General features: G+C 58.8%; 3 protein-coding genes across 7 annotated transcripts; 1 reads left to right on the top strand and 2 right to left on the bottom strand.

The window, feature by feature from the left end:
- Nucleotides 1-1,161: 1,161 nt before the first annotated feature.
- LOC105484405 (syntaxin binding protein 2) lies at nt 1,162-11,226 on the bottom strand. Of its 2 annotated transcripts, none has more exons than XM_011745948.3 (19): nt 11,107-11,226; nt 9,526-9,575; nt 9,201-9,282; nt 8,475-8,551; nt 7,966-8,044; nt 7,772-7,875; nt 6,924-7,072; nt 6,654-6,738; nt 6,439-6,569; nt 6,236-6,343; nt 5,926-5,983; nt 5,702-5,767; nt 5,505-5,585; nt 4,278-4,416; nt 3,724-3,833; nt 2,690-2,785; nt 1,791-1,876; nt 1,530-1,687; nt 1,162-1,310 (listed from the first exon to the last, which is right to left on the bottom strand). In XM_011745948.3, exons 1-19 carry the CDS (start codon nt 11,141-11,143, stop codon nt 1,225-1,227), a joined length of 1,782 nt encoding a protein of 593 aa, XP_011744250.2. In that variant the 5' UTR covers nt 11,144-11,226; the 3' UTR covers nt 1,162-1,224. The 2 variants fall into 2 exon arrangements, with proteins under 2 accessions (XP_011744250.2, XP_011744261.2); XM_011745959.2 differs by lacking the exon at nt 11,107-11,226 and adding an exon at nt 10,069-10,537.
- A 90-nt stretch (nt 11,227-11,316) lies between these two features.
- LOC105484427 (Purkinje cell protein 2) lies at nt 11,317-16,750 on the top strand. Of its 3 annotated transcripts, none has more exons than XM_011745991.3 (7): nt 11,317-11,472; nt 11,568-11,886; nt 12,134-12,261; nt 14,414-14,898; nt 15,480-15,594; nt 15,792-15,916; nt 16,557-16,750. In XM_011745991.3, the coding sequence occupies exons 4-7, from the start codon at nt 14,848-14,850 to the stop codon at nt 16,674-16,676; spliced, it is 411 nt and encodes a 136-aa protein (XP_011744293.1). In that variant the 5' UTR covers nt 11,317-11,472; nt 11,568-11,886; nt 12,134-12,261; nt 14,414-14,847; the 3' UTR covers nt 16,677-16,750. The 3 variants fall into 3 exon arrangements, with proteins under 3 accessions (XP_011744293.1, XP_011744286.1, XP_011744314.2); XM_011745984.3 differs by having other exon boundaries at nt 11,981-12,261; XM_011746012.3 differs by lacking the exons at nt 11,317-11,472; nt 11,568-11,886; nt 12,134-12,261; nt 14,414-14,898 and adding an exon at nt 14,910-15,358.
- LOC105484419 (PET100 cytochrome c oxidase chaperone) lies at nt 16,745-18,676 on the bottom strand. 2 transcript variants are annotated; one of them, XM_011745973.2, is made up of 4 exons: nt 18,519-18,676; nt 17,707-17,793; nt 17,520-17,543; nt 16,745-16,892 (listed from the first exon to the last, which is right to left on the bottom strand). In XM_011745973.2, exons 1-4 carry the CDS (start codon nt 18,543-18,545, stop codon nt 16,809-16,811), a joined length of 222 nt encoding a protein of 73 aa, XP_011744275.1. In that variant the 5' UTR covers nt 18,546-18,676; the 3' UTR covers nt 16,745-16,808. The 2 variants fall into 2 exon arrangements, with proteins under 2 accessions (XP_011744275.1, XP_070943048.1); XM_071086947.1 differs by lacking the exon at nt 16,745-16,892 and adding an exon at nt 16,899-17,268.
- Nucleotides 18,677-18,735: the final 59 nt, after the last annotated feature.

The following is an 18,735-nucleotide window of genomic DNA, read 5'->3' as shown; positions in this document are numbered from 1 at the left end:
AACCTCTGCCTCCCAGGCTCAAATGATCCTCCCATCTTAGCCTCCTGAGTAGCTGGGACCACGGTGCACACCACCACACTCAGCTAATTCTATTTTTTTTGTAGACAGGATCTCACTATGTTGCCCAGGCTAGTCTTGAACTCCTGGCCTCAAGCGATCCACCTGCCGTGGCCTCCCAAAGTGTGACTACGGGCATGAGCCATGGCACCTGGCAATTTCTGTTAAGTCACCTAATCTGTGGTACCTTGTTACGACGCCCTAGCAAACAGATACACCCACTGAAGGTCCTGATAAGTCCTGCAGTCAGGAGCCTCTGTGAACCCCATGGGGCTGGGAGGAAAAAGCAGAGCTTGTTGTGTGCCTCACATGAATACACCGGAAGCTGAACACAACTTCTGGCATCGTGTGCCTACAGGACCCCTTGGAACAGTCCTAGGGGGGTTAGAGTTCCAGGGTCCATTCTGCTTGTTAATAACAATATGAATGGAGCAGCCAAAATGGTTCCGGAACAGCCAAAATGGTTCCAGTGAAAATGGGGTAGCAGCAGCTGTCACGCTTGCACGCCACCAGCCTTCCTGCGCTATCTCTGTTCTCTCCTCTGCAAAGCAGCTGCTATTTTGGGCTCCCTGTTTTTAGATTGGGAACCCCGTAAGTTGGCCAGGGCCTCACTACTGGAAAATCTTAGAGCCGATATTCAAACGAGAGTTCGATTCTTTTTTTTTTTTTTTTTTTGAGACTGAAGTGCGGAGGCGTGACCTCAGCTCACTACGGCCTCCACCTTGTGGGTTCAAGCGATTCTCCTGCCTCAGCCTCCCAAGCAGCTGGGACTACAGGTGCACACCACCACGTCCAGCTAGTTGTTTTGTATTTTTAGTAGAGATGGGTTTTCACCATGTTAGCGAGGCTAGTCTTGAAGTCCTGACCTCAAGTGATCCTCCCACCTTGGCCTCCCAAAGTGCTGGGATTACAGGCATGAGCCACCGTGCCCTGCCAAAAGTCCAAGTTCTTAACTTCCACAAGGGCTTGAGATGCCCTGGGGGGCAGGGAGAGGCTAATTCTCCTTCTGAGAGGATAATAGGGGTTGGTGGGGCCTGGGGCACAGGCCTGGCTCAGCACAACTCCCAGGGGATCCCTTGGAAAGAAAATGAGGCGGGTGCTGGCTGGCAGAGAGATGGGAATAGTTTATTTCTCTGGAAAGGGAGGGGTAGGGGGCAGGTCCAGGGGTCAGGGCAGGGCAATGTCCTCCAGCTTCTGGTCCAGCATCTTCAGGTCATCCAGGAAGCGGGTCGGGGTGAGGATGTGTGAAGAGCCTGTGCAGGAGCAGAGGTTTGGAGACGATGTTGGGGGACACTGCCTTCGTCTTTGACAGGCTCCCGCCAGGGTCCCAGCTGGTGTGGAGCTGTCCCTGTCCCTCGGCAAACCAGGTCCCTGACTCAAAGGACTCTGGAGTCTAGGAACCTAGAAGGTCCAAGTCCAGCCCCCGGGAAGCCAAGCCCTGGAGCCCCAGGGTCCCAGTCCTGATGACTTACCAATGAGCACCTCCCACTTGCCCTCGGTGGCCCTGGTCACCTCGTAGGCAGCCCTCATCTCTGACATGGCCACACCACCCATGACGTACACGATGAGCCGGGGGCCCGCCCGGGCCTCTACGCCGGCCTTGTTCTTGTGCCAGTGACCGAAGCGGGCACTGCAGGGCAGGGGCAGAAAGTCCAGGCAGGAGGTCCTCACCGCCACCAGGCCGCCCGCTAACACAGACCCAGGCGTGGGTGGGGGCGGCCTCGGGGCCTCACCTGACGGCAGCCTGGGAGCTGGCCGTGGGGGCGGGGTCGGATACGAAGGGCCACACGTTCCTGTCCAGCCGGTCCTCCACGGCATCCTGGTGGCCGAGATGGGGGTGAGGGAAGGAACCCCAGGCATGGGCCCGGGGTCAGGAGTGCCCCCCACAGGGTATTCAGGGGCCAAGATCCTGGCAGACAGGAACCAACATTTCCACCAGCTGCCTCTGGGGGACCCAGGAGTCTAGGCCTCTAGGCCATTGGGGACCTAGAAAGCTAGACCCATACTCACTGGGAACCCACGAATCTAATTCCGTAACTCCTTGGGGACCCAGAAGTCTAAACCCATAATTCCTTGGGGACCCAGTAGTCTGGGCCTCCAGGCCCTTAGGGACCATCAGTCAATACCCGCAGCCCTTTGGGGAACCCAGAGTCTGAACTCTCAACCCCTCGGAGCCCCAGAAGTCCGGGTATTCAAGGTCCGTGGGGATGAGGAGGCCCAGGTCTCTGGCCCCCAGGCAGGAGGAGGAGCCGGGGCTCTTAGAGGAACAAGGAGGAAGCAGGAAGCCGCCAGGCCCATTACTATTGGATGGTGCTGCCCCGGGATCCTGGGAAAGGCCAGGGCTGGGGCTCAGGGGGGTCCTGGGGGGCAGGCGAACAGACTACAGAGATATAGAGGAGGCAGCCAGCAGGTAGGGAGGAAGTGAGGCTCCCCAGCACAGGCCCCGATGTCGCCCCAATTCCTCAGCTGCAGGTTTGGCGTGCCCCCCTCGGCAGAGCAGATCGGTGCCAAGGGAGTGCCAGCGATGAGCATTTTCCCCTAAGCCCTGAGGCTTAGCGCCTTGGCAGGAGGGAGGCTGAGCTGCCAGCTGATGCGGAGGGCTGGTCCCCACCCTGACCTGCCCACCCAGTACCTCCATTACGTCCTTGATGACCGGGGTCCAGCGGGACAGCTGATAGGTGGGCTCCATGCGCTCTCTCGGCTCCAGCCGGCTGGAGGTCCCCGAGCCCTACAGGTGGGGCAGGGAGGGCCGCAGGAGGATTGAGGGGAAGGAGGCTGGTCACAGAGGGGTTGGCCCTGGTGTGGCTGGTGGGGTGGGGGACGGCAGGCAAAGATGGGGAAGTGGAACAGAGAGCAAGAGAGTGAGAGAGAGTGAGAGACAGAGAGACAGCGAGACAGCGAGAGAGAGAAACAGTGAGCCAGAGCCAAAGGGAGAGCGAGTGAGACAGAGAGACAGAGGCAGAGATAGGCAAAGAGATAAGAGGCAGTGAGACAAAGTATGAAGGCAAGGAGAGAGACAAGAGATGAAGCAGGAAACAGAGAGAGAGGAAGGCGGGGACAGAAGGGGCACAGAGAGGGGAGGGGAACAAGACAGAGAACAGGGAGAAAGGGGAAGGCAGAGAGAAGGGTAAGAGATGGAGAGATAGACACAGAGAAACGGTGCACAGCGAGATGGATGAGGGATGGCGGAGAGATGGGGACAGGGTGAGGGCACTGTGGAGGGGGACGCACAGGGCCAAAGAGACAGGAGAGGTTCACCCAAGAGTAAAGCACACACATGGCTGTGTGCGGGTGCTAGATGGGTGCGGGGGACCCTCAGAGACCCCTGGGAGCCCAGATAGAGTGTGTTGTAGCCCCCACACTAGGGAGTAGACCCTACTCCCTGCCTCTAGCACTCAGACCACCCGCCCCTAACCGCACCACTGCCAGGACCAGCGTGGCAGCGCCCATTCTCTCCCCCTGCCTATTGTGTGAGCTCGGACTGGGGGAGGCCCCAGCATCCTCTGGGCCCCAGACCAGACCCGAAACACTGCTTTTGGCCTCCCAGCAACCACACCATGCCAGGAACCACACCATGCCTGTGCACCACTGGCCCTCTGCCTTGCAGGGCCCCGGCCGTGATCCACGCCCTCTCCCAGAGTCCCCCCACGTCTGCTCCTGGCGTACCCCAGGGTTGGTGACAGTGCCTCCCAGCTGCTCCAGGTTGCGGATGAGGCTGCTGTGCGCCTGTACATTGGCATGCTGGATCAGCTTGGCCAGGTTCTCCTCACTCACACCTAGGGGACGGGGATGGGCAGGGTGGAGGCAGCGGCCAGGTGGGCTCCCAGGTTTAGGGGAATTTGGGGTGGGCTGAGGAGCTCCCAGGACTCTGATGGGAGAATCTTGCAGTGGGGAGGGCCTCAGGACCCTGGGCTAGTGTGAGCAAGAGTGGGGAACCTGGAGGGGGTAGATCAGGGGCTCCTCCAGATGAGCTGAGGGAGCCCCACATCTATAGGAATCACAGATGTGAGAGTTTCCATGTCAGCAGGGAGCCCTCACCTCAACGGAGGAATCCCCAAGCCAATGGAGGAGGGTTCCCGGGTCCAGAGGGGTAGCTGTGGGGGTTGGTGAGCCCGGTGAGTGGAAATGACCCAAGGAGAGCTGTGGGGTTCAGCAGTTCCCAGGATTGTGGGAGACCCTGGCAAATGGGGGCGTTCCAACTCCCCACAGCCCCCACCCACCATTTCGAAGGAGGATGTAGAGCAGCAGGACCCGGATCTTGTCGTAGGCAGGCACCGCCGCGTCCAGCAGCACCGGCACGATCAGCTTCATGGAGTCCTTGATCTTTTCCCCCTCCGCGTCGGAGCCCATGGCCAGGTCCTGCGGGCATGGGGTCAGCCGTCCAGCGGCCGCTATGTGTCAGGGAAGGGGATGGGAGAGGCAGGCCAGGGACGTCCCCAGGGGTAGGCAGGCCAGGGATATTCCCAGGATCCTTGGCAAGAAGACATTTGGGTCCTACCTCATCTCAGCACCAGGTCTCAAGGTCCCACCCCTGTCCAGGGACAGTCTCTCCACAGGCCCTGCTCCTCACCCAGGTCCCACCTTTCCAAGGCCCCGCCCACCTATGCACAGGCCACACCCCTATCCTGAGACCACCTCTCCAAGGCTCCATCCCTCACCCAGGTCCCACCTCTCCAAAGCTCTACCCCTCACCCAGGTCCTATCTCTCCAAGTTTCCACCCCTCATCCAGGTCCCAGCTCTCCAAGGTTCCGCCCCTCACCCAGGTCCCACCTCTCCAAGGCTCCGCCCCTCTCCCAGGTCCTACCTCTCCAAGGCCCCACCACTGACTCAGGTCCCACCTCTCCAAAGCTCCGCCCCTCTCCCAGGTCCCACCTCTCCAAGGCTCCACCCCTCTCCCAGGTCCCACCTCTCTTAACGCTTCACCCCCTCCCAGGTCCCACCTCTCCAAGGCTACGCCCCTCACCCAGGTCCCACCTCTCCAAGGCTCCGCCCCTCACCCAGGTCCCACCTCTCCAAGGCTCCGCCCTTCACCCAGGTCCCACCTCTTCAAGGCTCCGCCCCTCTCCCAGGTCCCACCTCTTCAAGGCTCTGCCCCTCTCCCAGGTCCCACCTCTCCAAGACTCTGCCTACCTCTCCAAGGTCCCACCCACCTATGTACAGGCCACACCCCTGTCCTGGGACCACCTGTCCAAGGCTCTGCCCCTCACCCAGGTCCCTCCTCTCCAGGGCCCCATCCACCCAGGCACAGGCCACACCCTCATCCTAGGACCGTTTCTCCACAAGACCCCCTTCCTTTCCCACCAGGTCCCACCTCTCTCCAAGGCCCCTCCACCTCTCCACAAACCCTGCCCCTCCCCCAGACCCCCCCATCTCTACAGTTCAGCCCCTCCCCAACACACTGCCCCGGCAGGACCATCGCCCCCGCACCCCGCAGGCCCCGCCCCACCTGCTCCACACTACACAGCTTCTCCACCGAGCCCTTGAAGTGCTTCATGCAATCATCTGCTAGATGCAGGTGCGTAGAATACTGCGGGGGGCAGGGTGGGAGTTGGGGGGTAACAAAGGCTGAGTCAAGGCAGAATGCAGACAGAGCATGGGGTTGAGGGGCCAAGGTGCCCCCACTCCCTGCCCACCCAAGCGTACCTTATTCAGCTCCTTCTGGTACTGCGGCATCTTTTTCAGGATCTGGGACAGGTCTTTGATGTTGGCCTGGGGAAGTAGGGGGAAGAGGGTAGGAAGTGGGGGGGCGAGGCCAGGCAATGCCCACCTGGGCCTCACTCCAGGCTCGAAATCCAGGCTGTGACCCTGCCCCCATGGGGAGGGGCTTCCTTCCACTGGTGCCTTTGGTGACCTGGGTCTGCCCGTACCTTGTCCGTGGTCAGCCTCTTGCTCTCACAGAAGGTCCTCAGGAGCTCCGTGACCTTCCTGGCCATGAGGGTGGGCAGGGGTGAGAATGAGGGGAGAGGAACCAGAGGTCATGTGTCCCTGCACCCGGCCATGGGTAAGCCCACTCAGGGGGCACAAGGGGAGGTGGGGTGAAACTGGAGGCCAGTCTGGAGTCACACTGAGGGGTGCTCATGAGGGCCAAAGACCTGGCAGCAGCCAGGGATCCCAGGGCCGCTACCAGGCCCACAGTGGGGGAGGGGAAGGGGGGATCCGGCTGCCATGTGCACGCACTTGGACACGTCTGCGATGTGCATGTGGCGAAGCTCCACCCACAAGTCATCGTCTTCGTCCAGCAGGACGGCTTTCTCCCGCGCCTCGCTCAGCCCAGTGGTCTCATATCTGGGGAGGATGGAGGGAGCCTGGGGGTCAGGGGAGCTGAGGACTGGGGAACCAGGTCGGTGGCAAGGACGGGGGCGGCTTCCAAGTCTGCAGACCTGTATGTGTCCTGCTCTATGTCCAGCAGATCATAGGCCATGGCCTGGAACGTGAGCTCATGCAGTAGTGGGGACACGGGGTCAGCCGCCCGGTCCATGATCAGCAGCTGGGAGCGGGTTTTCTCTGGGCCCTGGGGTGAGGTTTAGGGCAGGAATGAGGCACTGACCCTGAGCTGGCTGGGGCTGCCCCTCACCTCCCAAGCACGCCCCCTTACCTCGCCCAGACTGGGAGTGTCTGCCTTGAAGGCGTTCAGCTTGGCCAGGACGGCATGGGCCAACTGGGCTGTGTCCTCTGGGCCCCTGGCGGGGAGGCCAGACATGGGGGACATCATCAGGGGATGGGGTCAAGGATGGGTTTTGAAGGTGGGAGACAGGGACCAGGGTGAGGGCCGGGGCTGGGGTCACAAGAGAGGTTAAAGGTTAGGTGCTGCTCGTGGTTAAGCGGGAGGGGGCGGCATCGGGGTAGGGCTCGGTGGGGTTCCCACTTGCGGTAGCGGATGGCCGGGTACTCCTGCAGTGTGGCGCACAGCGTGGCAATCTGCTGGGCCAGCACCTCGAGCTGCCGCGCGCGCTCCCCTGCCCGGAAGGGGCAGTAGAGGTTGTAGGTGCTATGGGGGGCATCAAGGGAGAACACCTGGGCGAGGAGGGGGACAGAAGCACCAGGGTTGTTGCTGTAGGTGCACACCTGCCCCGCTTCCCACTGCCACCACCTGCACCTCCTGGGAGCTGTCCCTGGTCCCTGAAGCCTGCTTTGCCAACTTGGAGGCAGGCCCAGGTCAACCCTAAACCCATGCCTGGAGGAGTCAGTGGATAAATACCCCAGCCCCTGTCCTTTAGGCTGGCTAGACAACCCCACGGTACGCTCTATGCTGCCCCCTGCAGGGGCCTAGGGGGATAGAAATCAAGGCAAGAGCTCCTTGGACTCTGTGGGTGCCTCCCCTTTTTTAAATTTTACTTTATGTATCCGTTTTTGAGACAGGATCTCGCTCTGTCGCCCAGGCTGGAGGGCAGCGGTGCAATCAGAGCTCACTGCAGCCTCGACCTCCCAGGCTCAAGCGACCCTCCCACCCCACCCCCCTGAGTAGCTAGGACTACAGGTGCACGCCACCACGCCAGGCTAATTTCTTTTTTTTTTTTTTTTTTAAGAGACGAGGTCTTGCTCTGTACCCAGGCTGATCTCCAGCTCCTGGGAGATCCTCCTGCCCTGGCCTCCCATAGTGCTGGGATTACAGGTGTGAGCCACTGCGCCCAGCCTCAGTGTCTGTTTCTGAGAGAACAGGGGACATTTGGTCACAAATCCCCACCCCCTGCCCAGGATGAGCCCGGGCCGTACCTGGGCCTCGTAGGGGAGGAAGGCAAGGTGAATCTCCTTCAATGTCTTCACCACCTTTGCCAGACGAGAGCGGCCCAGCTCACTGAACAGGGGCTCGGGGCAGGCTGGGGTGAGGCAGGAGTGGGGTATCAGGCCAGAGCAGCCCCCACACCTCTTCGCCCCACCCGCCAACACCCTGGGCTCTCCTCACTCACTGTCGGTGAAGAAGATATGGGCCGCTTTGTAGGTGAAGGTCGGGGTCCCCCGGAAGTCTGCGATCAGGGCCTGAACCGACTGGGGAAGGTGGGTCACTCTCTGGGCCTGAGCTTGCACACCCAGGTTCATTGTCTGCCCAGGCCTCCCAGCCACCTCCTATCTGCCACCATATGCACACGTGGATGCACAGGGTCATGCATATGTGCACGTGCACACTAGTGTCGCATCCACATGGGCACATGGGCACACGTGCACAAACACAAGACACACACGCACGCACACACAGACACATGCGCGCACACACATGCACATGCACAGACACATAGACACAGACACACATGCACATGCAGACACGCAGACACAGACACACATGCATACACGTGCACACACATACACAGATGCACACACATACACGCACTCACACATGCACACACACATACACATGCACATGCGCCCAGGCACATGTACACACATGCACACGCATACACACGCTCATTCATGTAGGCACCTTCTCCGTTGGGCTCAGCAAATAAATGGCCTCCAGGCTGGGAATGGGTTCTCGCCGTTTGTTGATGTCTTCAACAACTAGTAGGAACAGAGGAAGGGACACAGGTGGGTGGCATCCAGGAAGGGCCACATGGGGAGTCTCAGGTATGGGGAGTTGGAGGCTTGGGGAGGGGGAGTGGATACTTAGGAGGGACTGCAGGAGAAACATACCTCGGGGTCACCCAGCTAAGAGTCACACGGCAGGGTTCTGCACACTTGGGGGCTGTGCAGCCAACTGGGTTCCAAACCGGGTTCCCCAATTTACAGACAGGGAAACTGAGGTTCTGAGAGGACAGGCTCCCTCAGCACCTGTCCCTCAATGGCAAAGTGACTGGGGCACCTCCTGGGGTCACCCATAGAAGGCTCTGCATTCTTGGGGGACTCACATCCAGAGTCCACCCTGGGAGTCCCACACAGCGCTCCACACAGGGGCTGCACGGTTAGGAAGGGGCTGCAGCCAGGGAGTCCTGCAGGGGAGGTCTGCAATCCATGGGCTCCTGCCGTCAGCTTGCAACATTTAGGAAATTGACTTGGTCACATGATCAAGGCTGTCCCTGGAGGGAGCTGCGTACTTGGGAGTTCTGGACGATTTGAGGGGATCCTACGCTCAAGGGCTGAACCCTGGGAGCGGGGCACAGTCAGGGGTTCCCACACTCAAGTCCCATCTCACTGGGACGCATTCACTCACTGGTGATGCCCTCAGCCAGGATGTCTGACATTTTGCAGCAGGAAGACAAGATGCGCATGCTTGGGTGATCCATGATAAGCACCTGTCCAGATGGATGGACAGATGGACGGAGGAGCAGGCGGAAGAGGCCACAGCTGGCCCCAGGAGGAGCCAAGGCAGTGGGAGGGGCAGTTTCAAGGGCTGGCTGGGCGGGAGGACCCAGGACCCATTCACCCAACTCCACCCATGTGGACAGGCAGTTCTCGGGGGTTCCACATTCAGAGTCTTCCCCATGGGCTTGATGAGGGGCTGCCTCTGGGTACCCAGCCATCTTCCTTGCCCCTACCTTCCACTCCCCATCCTTCTTGACACTCCGAATAACTCCGCTCAGAATTTCTGCAGGGAAGGGAGGGGAGGGGTCAGAATGCTGGTTCTCTGGTCCCACCACTGCCCCAAGCCTTCTCAGCCTTGGGGCTGAGCCCCCATCTTAATTCCCATTTACCCTTTCTAAGAGAGGAGGGTCTCACTCTGTCACCTAGGCTAAAGCGCAGTGGTGTGATCGTAACTCACTGCAGCCTCCAACTCCTGGGAGCCAGCGATCCTCTCGCCTCCGCCTCCCAAGTAGCTGGGACTACAGGTGTGTGTACCACCCACAGCTAATTTATTTTTATTTCGGTATAGATGGGGTCTCACTATGTTGCTCAAGCTGGTCTCAAACTTCTGGCCTCAAGCAATCCTCCTGCCTCGGCCTCCCAAAGTGCTGGGATTACAGGCATGAGACACTACACGGGAACCATTTATTTTTACCCCCCAGTTCTGCGAGGTGGCTTCTGGGGACACCCCCAATGTACAGACAGGGAAACAGATTCTTAGGCAACATGCAACTCACCTAAGCATTCTGAGTGTTTAAGTGGCAGAGTGCCGGGGCAAAAGGTGCCACTCGATAAACATATTTTAGATGAATGAAAAGTGGAGAGCCGGGATCATCCACAGCTCTATCTGCCTCTAGAGCCAGGCTCTCCGATTCTCCACCTGCTGCCTCAAGTATTCCTGCTGTATGGGTTTCAGCCAGTCCCCCAACCCTGGTCTAAAATGTAGGACCCCTGGTTCCCAGCTCTGAGGCCTGCCTAGCTGAGGCTAGCCCACCGACCTCCGGCCTCAGTTTCCTCATCTGTAAAATGGAATCACTGTTTTTCCAATCTCCCCCAATTAAAGGGTTTTGAGCTACAGACTGCCCTGCCTAGAGGAGAGAGTGGAGAGAAGTAACGGGGTGGCCCCGCCCAGCCACGTCCACTGTGTCATGTCCACTGTTATCAAGGAGGCCAGGGCGGAAGGAGCAGCTGAGGCCGGAACTCCCCGGGGTGGAGGAAGAGGCGCCTTCCACCCTTCCCCCAAGAACGGGGGCCGGTGAGGCCTGGATGTCTGGGTCCTCCAGCTGCAAGGCGCTCCTGGGAATGGGGCAAGGAGGAAGGCACCCCCTACACCACCCCCGTGGGGCCTGGACACGTCCCCTGAGCGCTCACAGCATCTGGGGTCGCTGATCAGAGCCCCAGGAGGTCCCAAGAGTCCAGCCCCTGAACTTTGCCCAGCTTAAGAGATCCTAGAGTGTGGGCATCCAGCTGTGCCCTCCTCCCCCGGCAGGCACCCTAAGAGGCCCAGGAGTCCGCGCCCCAGCCTACGCCACCCTCTACCCGTCCCCTTTGGGTCCCCGGAGTCCGGCCCCCCAATTTTGTTGTGCTCTAGTACCGGCGAGCAGGGGCGTCCAGCTGGGAACCCGTCCCCGCCCGCCCCCTCGAGGGTCAGGTGCTCGGACGCCCAGCCCGGCTCCCAACTCCTAGCCGCCACGAACCCAGGGTCCCAGAGCCCGTGCGCCCCCGACCCCGATCCCCCACGGGACGCCAGAGCCCGGCCCTGGAGAGGCACTCACTTTCCCCCACCACCGCCTTCAGCCCCGAGGGCGCCATCTTCCCCGAGGGGCGCCGCTGCCGCCACTTCCGGGTGTGTCCCAAGGTGGGGGCGTGGCCCCGCGCGTCACCCACGTGGACCCCGCCCCGTGGGCCCTGATCCCGCCCCCTGCGCACCTGGCCCCTCCTCGCCGTCGGTTCTCGCCCAGGCCCAGGAAGTTGAGTCCCTGGCGGAGAGGACAGGCAGGTGCGTCCGCGCAGCCGAGCACGAAGTCGCTGGAGGGGCACACCTCGATGACACGCTCACAGACGGGAGTTCAGACACACACTTCCTGGCTTGCGTGCGAAGCGGGATCGCAGGGCAATAATCCCTCCATCTTCCCTGGAAGGTTCGGTGACTGCAAGATACACGCGCCCACTCGATGCCACCAGGCCGCCACCGTCTGGGCCTGGGATCTTGACCCACTTGTCTTCTGTACTTCAGGGTTTAGAGGCAGCAGCAGCAGCAGCCGTCTTGGATAACTTTTGATGGATTCAGGAGGCCTGGAGACCTCTTGTGTGCCGGCACCTGGACATAATTTTCATTCAGCCCTGCCCGATGCCCCGACCTGGACTGCGGTGCCGATGAGGAACCGAGGCTTAGCGCGATCCCTAATCCAAGGCCACGACGAGTGAGCCTGCTGGGATTCCAGCCAGGAGCCTGTCCCTGGGGAGCACTTGTCACAGCCTTACCCTCTTCCGGGAGGCGCCACACTTACCCTTGTGGACCAACAATCGAATTAACATGCTGATACACACATGGGGTGAGTGACGCCCTCAAATGCTTGCAAACACATACACACACACACACACACACACACACACACACACACACACACACTCAACTTGGAATTTCAGGAGCTGCTTCTGCTGTGTGTCCTGCTACTTTAAAGGCACAGCCCCCGCAGCACCCATACAAAAATGAGGTCTCCAAATTAAGGTGCGAGGTATGTGTGTAAACAGACTCTTACGGGTCTGAGCTGGTTCCTTCGCTCTGCCGTGTTGATGAAGGTACCAAGACCCCTGCCACTTACACGGGACACAGAGAGTGAATCAGACCCGAAGGTCTGGCGGAGAAAGGAAAGGATCCATGCTGCCCTAAAGGAAATAAACTGATGTGACAGCAAGTGCCATGAAAGGTAGGAGTGGGAGGGGACTTTATTGAGGGTGACCCCCAAGGACCTCTCTGAAGAAGCAGCCTTTTGACATTATCCCTGAATGAATTCTAGAAGCATCTACACAGCATGTCCAGGTAGAGAAGGGAGGGGCCCCGAGCTTAAGAAGGCTGGAGGGTGGGGGCAGTAGGGGCCAGAGTTCTGTAGGACAAGGTCAGACTGACCCATCCCAGTGCCAGGATGCAGGACTTTCAGTGCTAAAAATAGGACAGTCACAGGCAAACCAGGACGGCTGGTGACCGTAGGTAGGAGTTTGAGATATTTCTTCCTTCCCTCTCCTTTTCCCTTCCTTTCTTCCTTCTTCTCCCTCCTCCCCGTTTTTGTTTGTTTCTGTTTTTGTTGTGTAAAGAGACAGGGTCTCGCTCTGTTGCTTCCTGAGCTCAAGGGATTCTTCCACCTCAGCCTCCCAAGTAGCTGGGACCACCTCGCCCAGCTGATTTTGTTGTTGTTGTTGTCGTTGTTAAGAGACAGGGTCTCCCTATGTTGCCCAGGCTGGTATCAAACTCCTGGGCTCAAAGGATCCTCCTGCCTTGGCCTCCCAAAATGTTAGGATTTTAAGTATGAGCCACCACACCCTGCCCCTTCCTCCTTTTTTAACAGCTTTACTGAGATATAATTCACATACCATACAAGTTGCTGACCTAAAGTGCGTAAGTCAATGGCTTTTAGTATTTTTGGAGTTGGGTGTCCATTACCACAATCCACTTCAGAACATTTCCACGACCCCAAGGGGTTTGGGTTTGGTCTTGAGAAGATAAAACCCAAGGGAAGAGTTTTGAGCAGGGGAAGGCAGGGAACCCTCCAGATCCTGAGGGGAAGGACGGAAGACAGGACCACCTCCAGCTTCTCAGCTTGACCTCTTGAGGGGAGGGAGAGCTGATAGGGCCAATCACTCCACCCCAACCCCCACAAGATATGAAGTACTAATCCCCAATACCCCACAATAGGACCTTATTTGTAATGGGGTCATTATAGATATTAGCAGTGAGCATGAGGCCACATTGGAGTAGGATGGGCTCCTAATGCAATATCACTGGTGTCCTTGTAAGATAGTTATATGGCTGCCTGATTCTGGGTAGGTGGTTGGGAAGTGGGGGAATGGGTATATGAAGACCAGGACACAGAGGGAGAATGCCATGTGACCACGGAGGCAGGGAGTGAAGAGCTGCAATGACAAGCCAAGGACACCAAGGACGGCAGGCCGCTGCCAAAAGCCAGGGAGGGACAAAGAGGGCTCCTGAGACCTGGTTTTCAGAGGGAGCACAGCTCTGCCAACACCTTCATTTCAGGCTCTGGGCTCTGGAACGTTGGCTCAATACATTTCTGTTAAAAAACATTTTAAAGGCTGAGCATGGTGGCTCATGCCTGTAATCCCAGCACTTTGGGAGGCCCAGGTCGGAGGAACACATGAATGCAGGAGTTTGAGACTAGCCTGGGCAATATAGTGAGACCTCATCTCTATATAAAAATATGTGATAAAAGTCAACATACGTTGCTTTAAGCCATCTGGTCTGTGACACTTTGTTCTGGCAGGCCTAGGAAAGGGATACTTGTGCTGAGGAGGGGGACACTTGGTTGGCATAGAGGGAGAGAGCGTGAACTTGGCCCTTTGTGGAACAGGGGAGACTCGGACAGAGGTGGTGATAGGGCAGTCCATTCATTCTGAGGTGAAACTTCCACTGGTTTCTGTAAAGGCATCTTGGGGAGCGCAGGGAAGGGGATGGGGACTTCCCAGTGGCATCCCCTTCTCGGGCACCGAGGGAAAGCCACAGTGGCTTGGGGAAGAAGGCAGGGACGTCCTCTCCCCGCCTGCCTGTCCCCAGGGAGTCTCACCTCCTGTTTCCACCTGGGGCTGGGGTGATCGATAGGAGATAGCTCAACCTGGCATTTGGGTGGTATGGGAACAGGAGACCCCAGACTTTCTTGTTTTGGGGTCTGGGGCAGGCAGCCAGGCTCCAGGGACAGTGAGTCAAGGGAAGGGTGGCTGGGAGACCCCTTGACTTGCTGCCAAGGAGACAGAGCTGGTGCTAGGGTGGCATCTGAGGCAGGTGCAGAGAGAGAGGGAGGGAGGGAAGGGGCCTTTGACTCCAACCTCTTCTTTCTCTACTGACTGCAGGTGGCAGCTGCCCTTCCAGGAGCCAGTGGGGGGACCTGGGTGGCTGGGTAGGGACACCTGCCAAGTCCTCGCCTAAGCCAGCTACCACCCTACTCTGTTGGCTTCCCTTTTCCAACTGTGGGGACGCTGCTCAGACCTTTCGTGACATCACACCCGGGAGTCCTTGGGGTCCGGTCACTGCTGCTGGGCCTGGCGAGGTTCAAGCTCCGGTCGCCCTGCCCCCTACCCCCCATGCCAGATCAGGCATCGTTGTGGGCAAACAATTATCTGGATGATCTTTATGGGGCTTAAGCTTGGGTGGGAGCAGATGGGGCATGAGCTGGGGATTTGGGGATGGGGGGAATCCACACCCCCACGTCCCGAACGTTTAAAAGGCCCTCTCTGGCACTGGGCCGGGGCAGAGGCCAGCAGGAAAGTGACCGGAGTCCAGGGACATGATGGATCAGGAGGAGAAGCCAGAGGAGGGCTCAGGCCCCTGTGCCGAGGTGAGAAGGCCCTGCCCCCACCCCACCCCCAGCTCAAGGTCTCAGAGCCCATGATTGACAAGACTAATTAGTTTGTAGGGCACCTAATTAGCGAGTGAGTCTCCTAGGACCCCCTGACCCAGTTGTGGCTGTAGAAAGGGGCTGGTGGGCTTGGAGGTCTGAGTGCCAGGCCCCAGGGCAGAGGGCAGGGCTCTCTGTGTGGACCCCTATTGATGGGAGATGCTGGGACCTGGGGGTAGCTCCTGGGCCATGTTTCCCTGACTCATGTCCCAGCTCCCAGGCCACACTCATCAGGCCCTAATCTAGGACGGCAGGACACTGGCATCGGAGCCTGTCCCTTGAGATGGTACCACGTGAAGTGGCACTGCCGGCCGGGGCCCCGGGGGCGGGGGCCGGGATTGGGAAGGAGACTCATGTCTCATCCAGAACAGCTCTGCAGAGTGGATCGGCGGGGACCATGGTGAGAGCTGAGGAAGAGGGGACAGCAGGCCCCGGGGTTGGGTGTGAGCAGGCTGGCTGGGAAGGTTGGGGAGGGGCCCCCAAGCTGAAGGGCCAACCGGACTGAGCGGGTCTGTCCGCAGGCGGGCTCCCCAGACCAGGAGGGCTTCTTCAATCTGCTGAGCCACGTGCAGGGTGACCGGATGGAGGGGCAGCGCTGTTCACTGCAGGCCGGGCCGGGCCAGACCACCAAGAGCGGTGAGCACGGGCACGGGGGTGCTGTCCATGGGCCGTGAATAGGGTGGGAGTGCAGGGCGCGTGGTCATCTGGAGGGCCTGGGGGCACGGGGTGTGGGAGGCGGTGGTGCACCTGAAGCATCTGCATGGGGGTGAAGGGGTAGGGTTGGGGGCCCCCAGTCCGGCTGTGTCCTCCCAAGTCTGTGAATGTCCACGCAGAGAGCGACCCCACCCCTGAGATGGACAGCCTCATGGACATGCTGGCCAGCACCCAGGGCCGCCGCATGGATGACCAACGTGTGACAGTCAGCAGCCTGCCCGGCTTCCAGCCCGTGGGGCCCAAGGTAGGTGATGTTCTGGCGATGCCGAGGAGAAACCCACCAGGCAGTGCTCTCCAATCCTGCCCTCCACCCAGCCGGGAGAGAACAGGGCCTGCCCCACCTCTGTCCATCCGCTGCCCTGACTTCAGATGGGAGGACGGACCAAGGCCCAGGCAGCGGCTAGAGGGGCCCAAGGTTATATAGGGGCCATGCTAGTGTCAGACCCATGGCTGGAACTTGTGGCTCCTGCCCCCAAGTCTAAAGGTTCTGGGGAGGCCAAAGGGAGAAAACAGGACCCCCTCCTAGGATACCTCAGGGAGGAGGGCACGTGAGCTCACGCATAGGATATATATATATATATATATATATATATATATATATATATATATATGTATATACACACACACACATCTGCATACTCACATGTGTTGACTTCACACATACACAAAGCTTGGGTTCTGATCAGGACCCCAGTGAGGGTCCCAAGACCTGCCACCTCACGCTCAAATGCCACCCTAAATGGCAGATATTGAAGGTAAACATAGACCAGTGCTCAGGATGAGGTGGGACACGGTGCCCACCCACACCCTCTCTCCAACGTTCGCCACCTCTGGCTGGCACTGCCCTTGAGCCCTCCCCCCGGCTGACCCCTCTTCATCCACAGGACAGAGCGCAGAAACGAGCTGGGACCCTCAGTCCCCAACCCCTGCTCACCCCTCAGGACCCGACCGCTCTCGGCTTCCGTCGGAACAGCAGCCCCCAGCCCCCGACACAAGCCCCCTGAGGGCCTGAGGCATCCTGGGCCTTACTCAGCCCCCAAAAACTGATAAAAAAATAAAACACTTCCATGAGTAACAAGGAACTGAGTATGCGTATATTTCATCAGGGGAGGGGCGAGGACTCCCACTTGGAGGCCTCAGGATTTCTGCTGGGCATCGCGAAGAAGCTTCTCCTCCCGCCGCTTCCGTACCCTCTCTTTGAATTCTTCTATCTCTTGAAGCTATGGATGGAGAAGTGGGTGGGACAGGAAGGGGGGAGGGGCACACACCTCAGCGCTGAGCCGGGACCCCTCTACCACTCTCCCACCACCCTGCCCCAGACCACGGCTTCAGGTTTCAGTGTCTTCATTGGAAGCCCCCTGCCAATGACAAAGGGGTCCAAGGGGGATCCGCTTCACTCTTCCAGGAGAAGGCAATAAGGAAACCATCTCCTCCTCTGCTCTCGGTTCCTTACTCATGGCTGAGAGTAAAATGTTCCTTTTTGAGACGAAGTCTTGCTCTATTGCCCAGGCTGGAGTGCAGTGGCGCGATCTTGGGCTCACTGCAACCTCTGCCTCTGGGGTTCAGGTGATTCTCCTCCCTCAGTCTCCCGAGCAACTGGAATTATAGGCACCTGCCATCACACCCGGCTAATTTTTGTATTTTTGTAGACATGGGGTTTCGCCATGTTGGCCAGGCTGGTCTTGAACTCCTGACCTCAAGTGATCCACCCACCTCGGCCTCCCATGCCCTGGGATTACAGCCATGAGCCACTGCACCTGGCCTAAAATTTTCACCTGAAACCCATCCCGGATACAAGCATCCAGCCTCCTCCATCCCTCTGGCAGGAAGAAGATGAGATCACTTACCTTCTCAGGTGTCCACAGCTCCCTCTGTAAGGAAAAGTCACAACTGGGACACAAGCCAAGAGCCTCCAGAGCCCCACACCAGGGTAGGGTCAGCTCATGGGAGGCAGACATTGGTCCCTAGCAGATTGGTGCCCCGCACCCTCTCCCACCCCTGGAGTGAACCCTCGAACACTCCTCTTATGCCCACCTTGCGCTGTATGACGTAGCCCTCAAACCACTCGGCCTGATTGGAAACCCAGAACATAGCCACAGGGAAAGTGAGGTAGAGTATCATCTGGAATGGCAGAGGGTGGGTGAGGTGACCGCCCCCCTCGCCCCAAGCAATGTGCAGAGGCTGCTCAGAGCCTGGGGGACCCATCCTACTGCAGAGTCCAGAAGCGCCTCGTTAGGGCCGACCCAAGAACCCCAGAACTCCCACCAAGGGTACAGAAACCTCGCATCCTAAAACCTAACTTCTATAATCCAGGAGGCTTCATTCCTGAAAGTCCCCCCTGAGCTGGAGTCTTCCTCTCAAAGACAGACAGACATACAGAGGCCCGAGCTACAATCAAAAGCATCTCCTCGAGACCTCATTACTCATCCCCACTTAAGATCCCGGGAGCACCCCCAAACCCAGGAAGCGTCACTCTTCAACTTCACTTCTCGAAGTCTGGGAGTCTCCCTATCATAGACACCCACCCACCACAAGCCCGAGAGCTCCCCCAGGATCTTAAGTCTTCCTTCTTTAGAGCCCCCTTCTCAGCCAACCCCTCTCTGAGGTCTTTCCTCGGACCAGCCCTCTCACAGCCCCCAAACCCAGAAGCTCAAATCTGAGAACCCCCCCACCCCACAACCCAGCGTCCCCTCTCCTGGATTTCCAACCAGAAAGGTCCCTCTCAAATCTTAAGAGCTTTCTCCTTGGAGCACCCTCTTTCTTTTAAGACCCCCATTTCCAGCCTCATCTTCAGATCCAGGAAGATCCCCTGCTCAGCCTCCCAATCCACTCCTGTGTCCACTGACCCGAAATATCTCCAGCTTCACCCCCATCTCGTTTCTCCCGGTCAACAAAGCAACTTCCGCCCAAAGCCGACCCTCCAGCAAGACAGAAGCTCATTGGTGTTTTGCACGCTCCATTGCTGAAGCTGATTGGCCAATGTGTATCCTGATGACGTATATTCGGGCGTCTCTATTTTGCTTCCGGTCGCTGGCGTCTTCGAAACGAAGTCAATAACGTGAG

This window comes from Macaca nemestrina, chromosome 20 (assembly GCF_043159975.1).
Source record: "Macaca nemestrina isolate mMacNem1 chromosome 20, mMacNem.hap1, whole genome shotgun sequence".
Classification (NCBI taxonomy): domain Eukaryota; kingdom Metazoa; phylum Chordata; class Mammalia; order Primates; family Cercopithecidae; genus Macaca; species Macaca nemestrina.
The sequence above is the reverse complement of the archived record's forward strand: the minus strand, read 5'-3'. Positions and strand labels throughout refer to the sequence as shown.

Coding starts and splice junctions, on each gene's coding strand:
- LOC105484405 (XM_011745948.3), bottom strand. CDS start 11,143: ATGGCGCCCTCGGGGCTGAAGGCGGTGGTGGGGGAAA. Junction 5,768..5,925: donor AGAGGCTGACCACGGACAAG/GTACGGGCAGAC, acceptor CTACTTCCCCAG/GCCAACATCAAAGACCTGTC. Junction 2,786..3,723: donor GCACTGTCACCAACCCTGGG/GTACGCCAGGAG, acceptor CCCCACCTGTAG/GGCTCGGGGACCTCCAGCCG.
- LOC105484427 (XM_011746012.3), top strand. CDS start 15,242: ATGGTACCACGTGAAGTGGCACTGCCGGCCGGGGCCCCGGGGGCGGGG. Junction 15,359..15,479: donor GTGGATCGGCGGGGACCATG/GTGAGAGCTGAG, acceptor GTCTGTCCGCAG/GCGGGCTCCCCAGACCAGGA. Junction 15,917..16,556: donor TCCAGCCCGTGGGGCCCAAG/GTAGGTGATGTT, acceptor CTTCATCCACAG/GACAGAGCGCAGAAACGAGC.
- LOC105484419 (XM_071086947.1), bottom strand. CDS start 18,545: ATGGGGGTGAAGCTGGAGATATTTCGG. Junction 17,794..18,518: donor TGAAGCTGGAGATATTTCGG/GTCAGTGGACAC, acceptor CTGCCATTCCAG/ATGATACTCTACCTCACTTT. Junction 17,544..17,706: donor GCTACGTCATACAGCGCAAG/GTGGGCATAAGA, acceptor TTTTCCTTACAG/AGGGAGCTGTGGACACCTGA.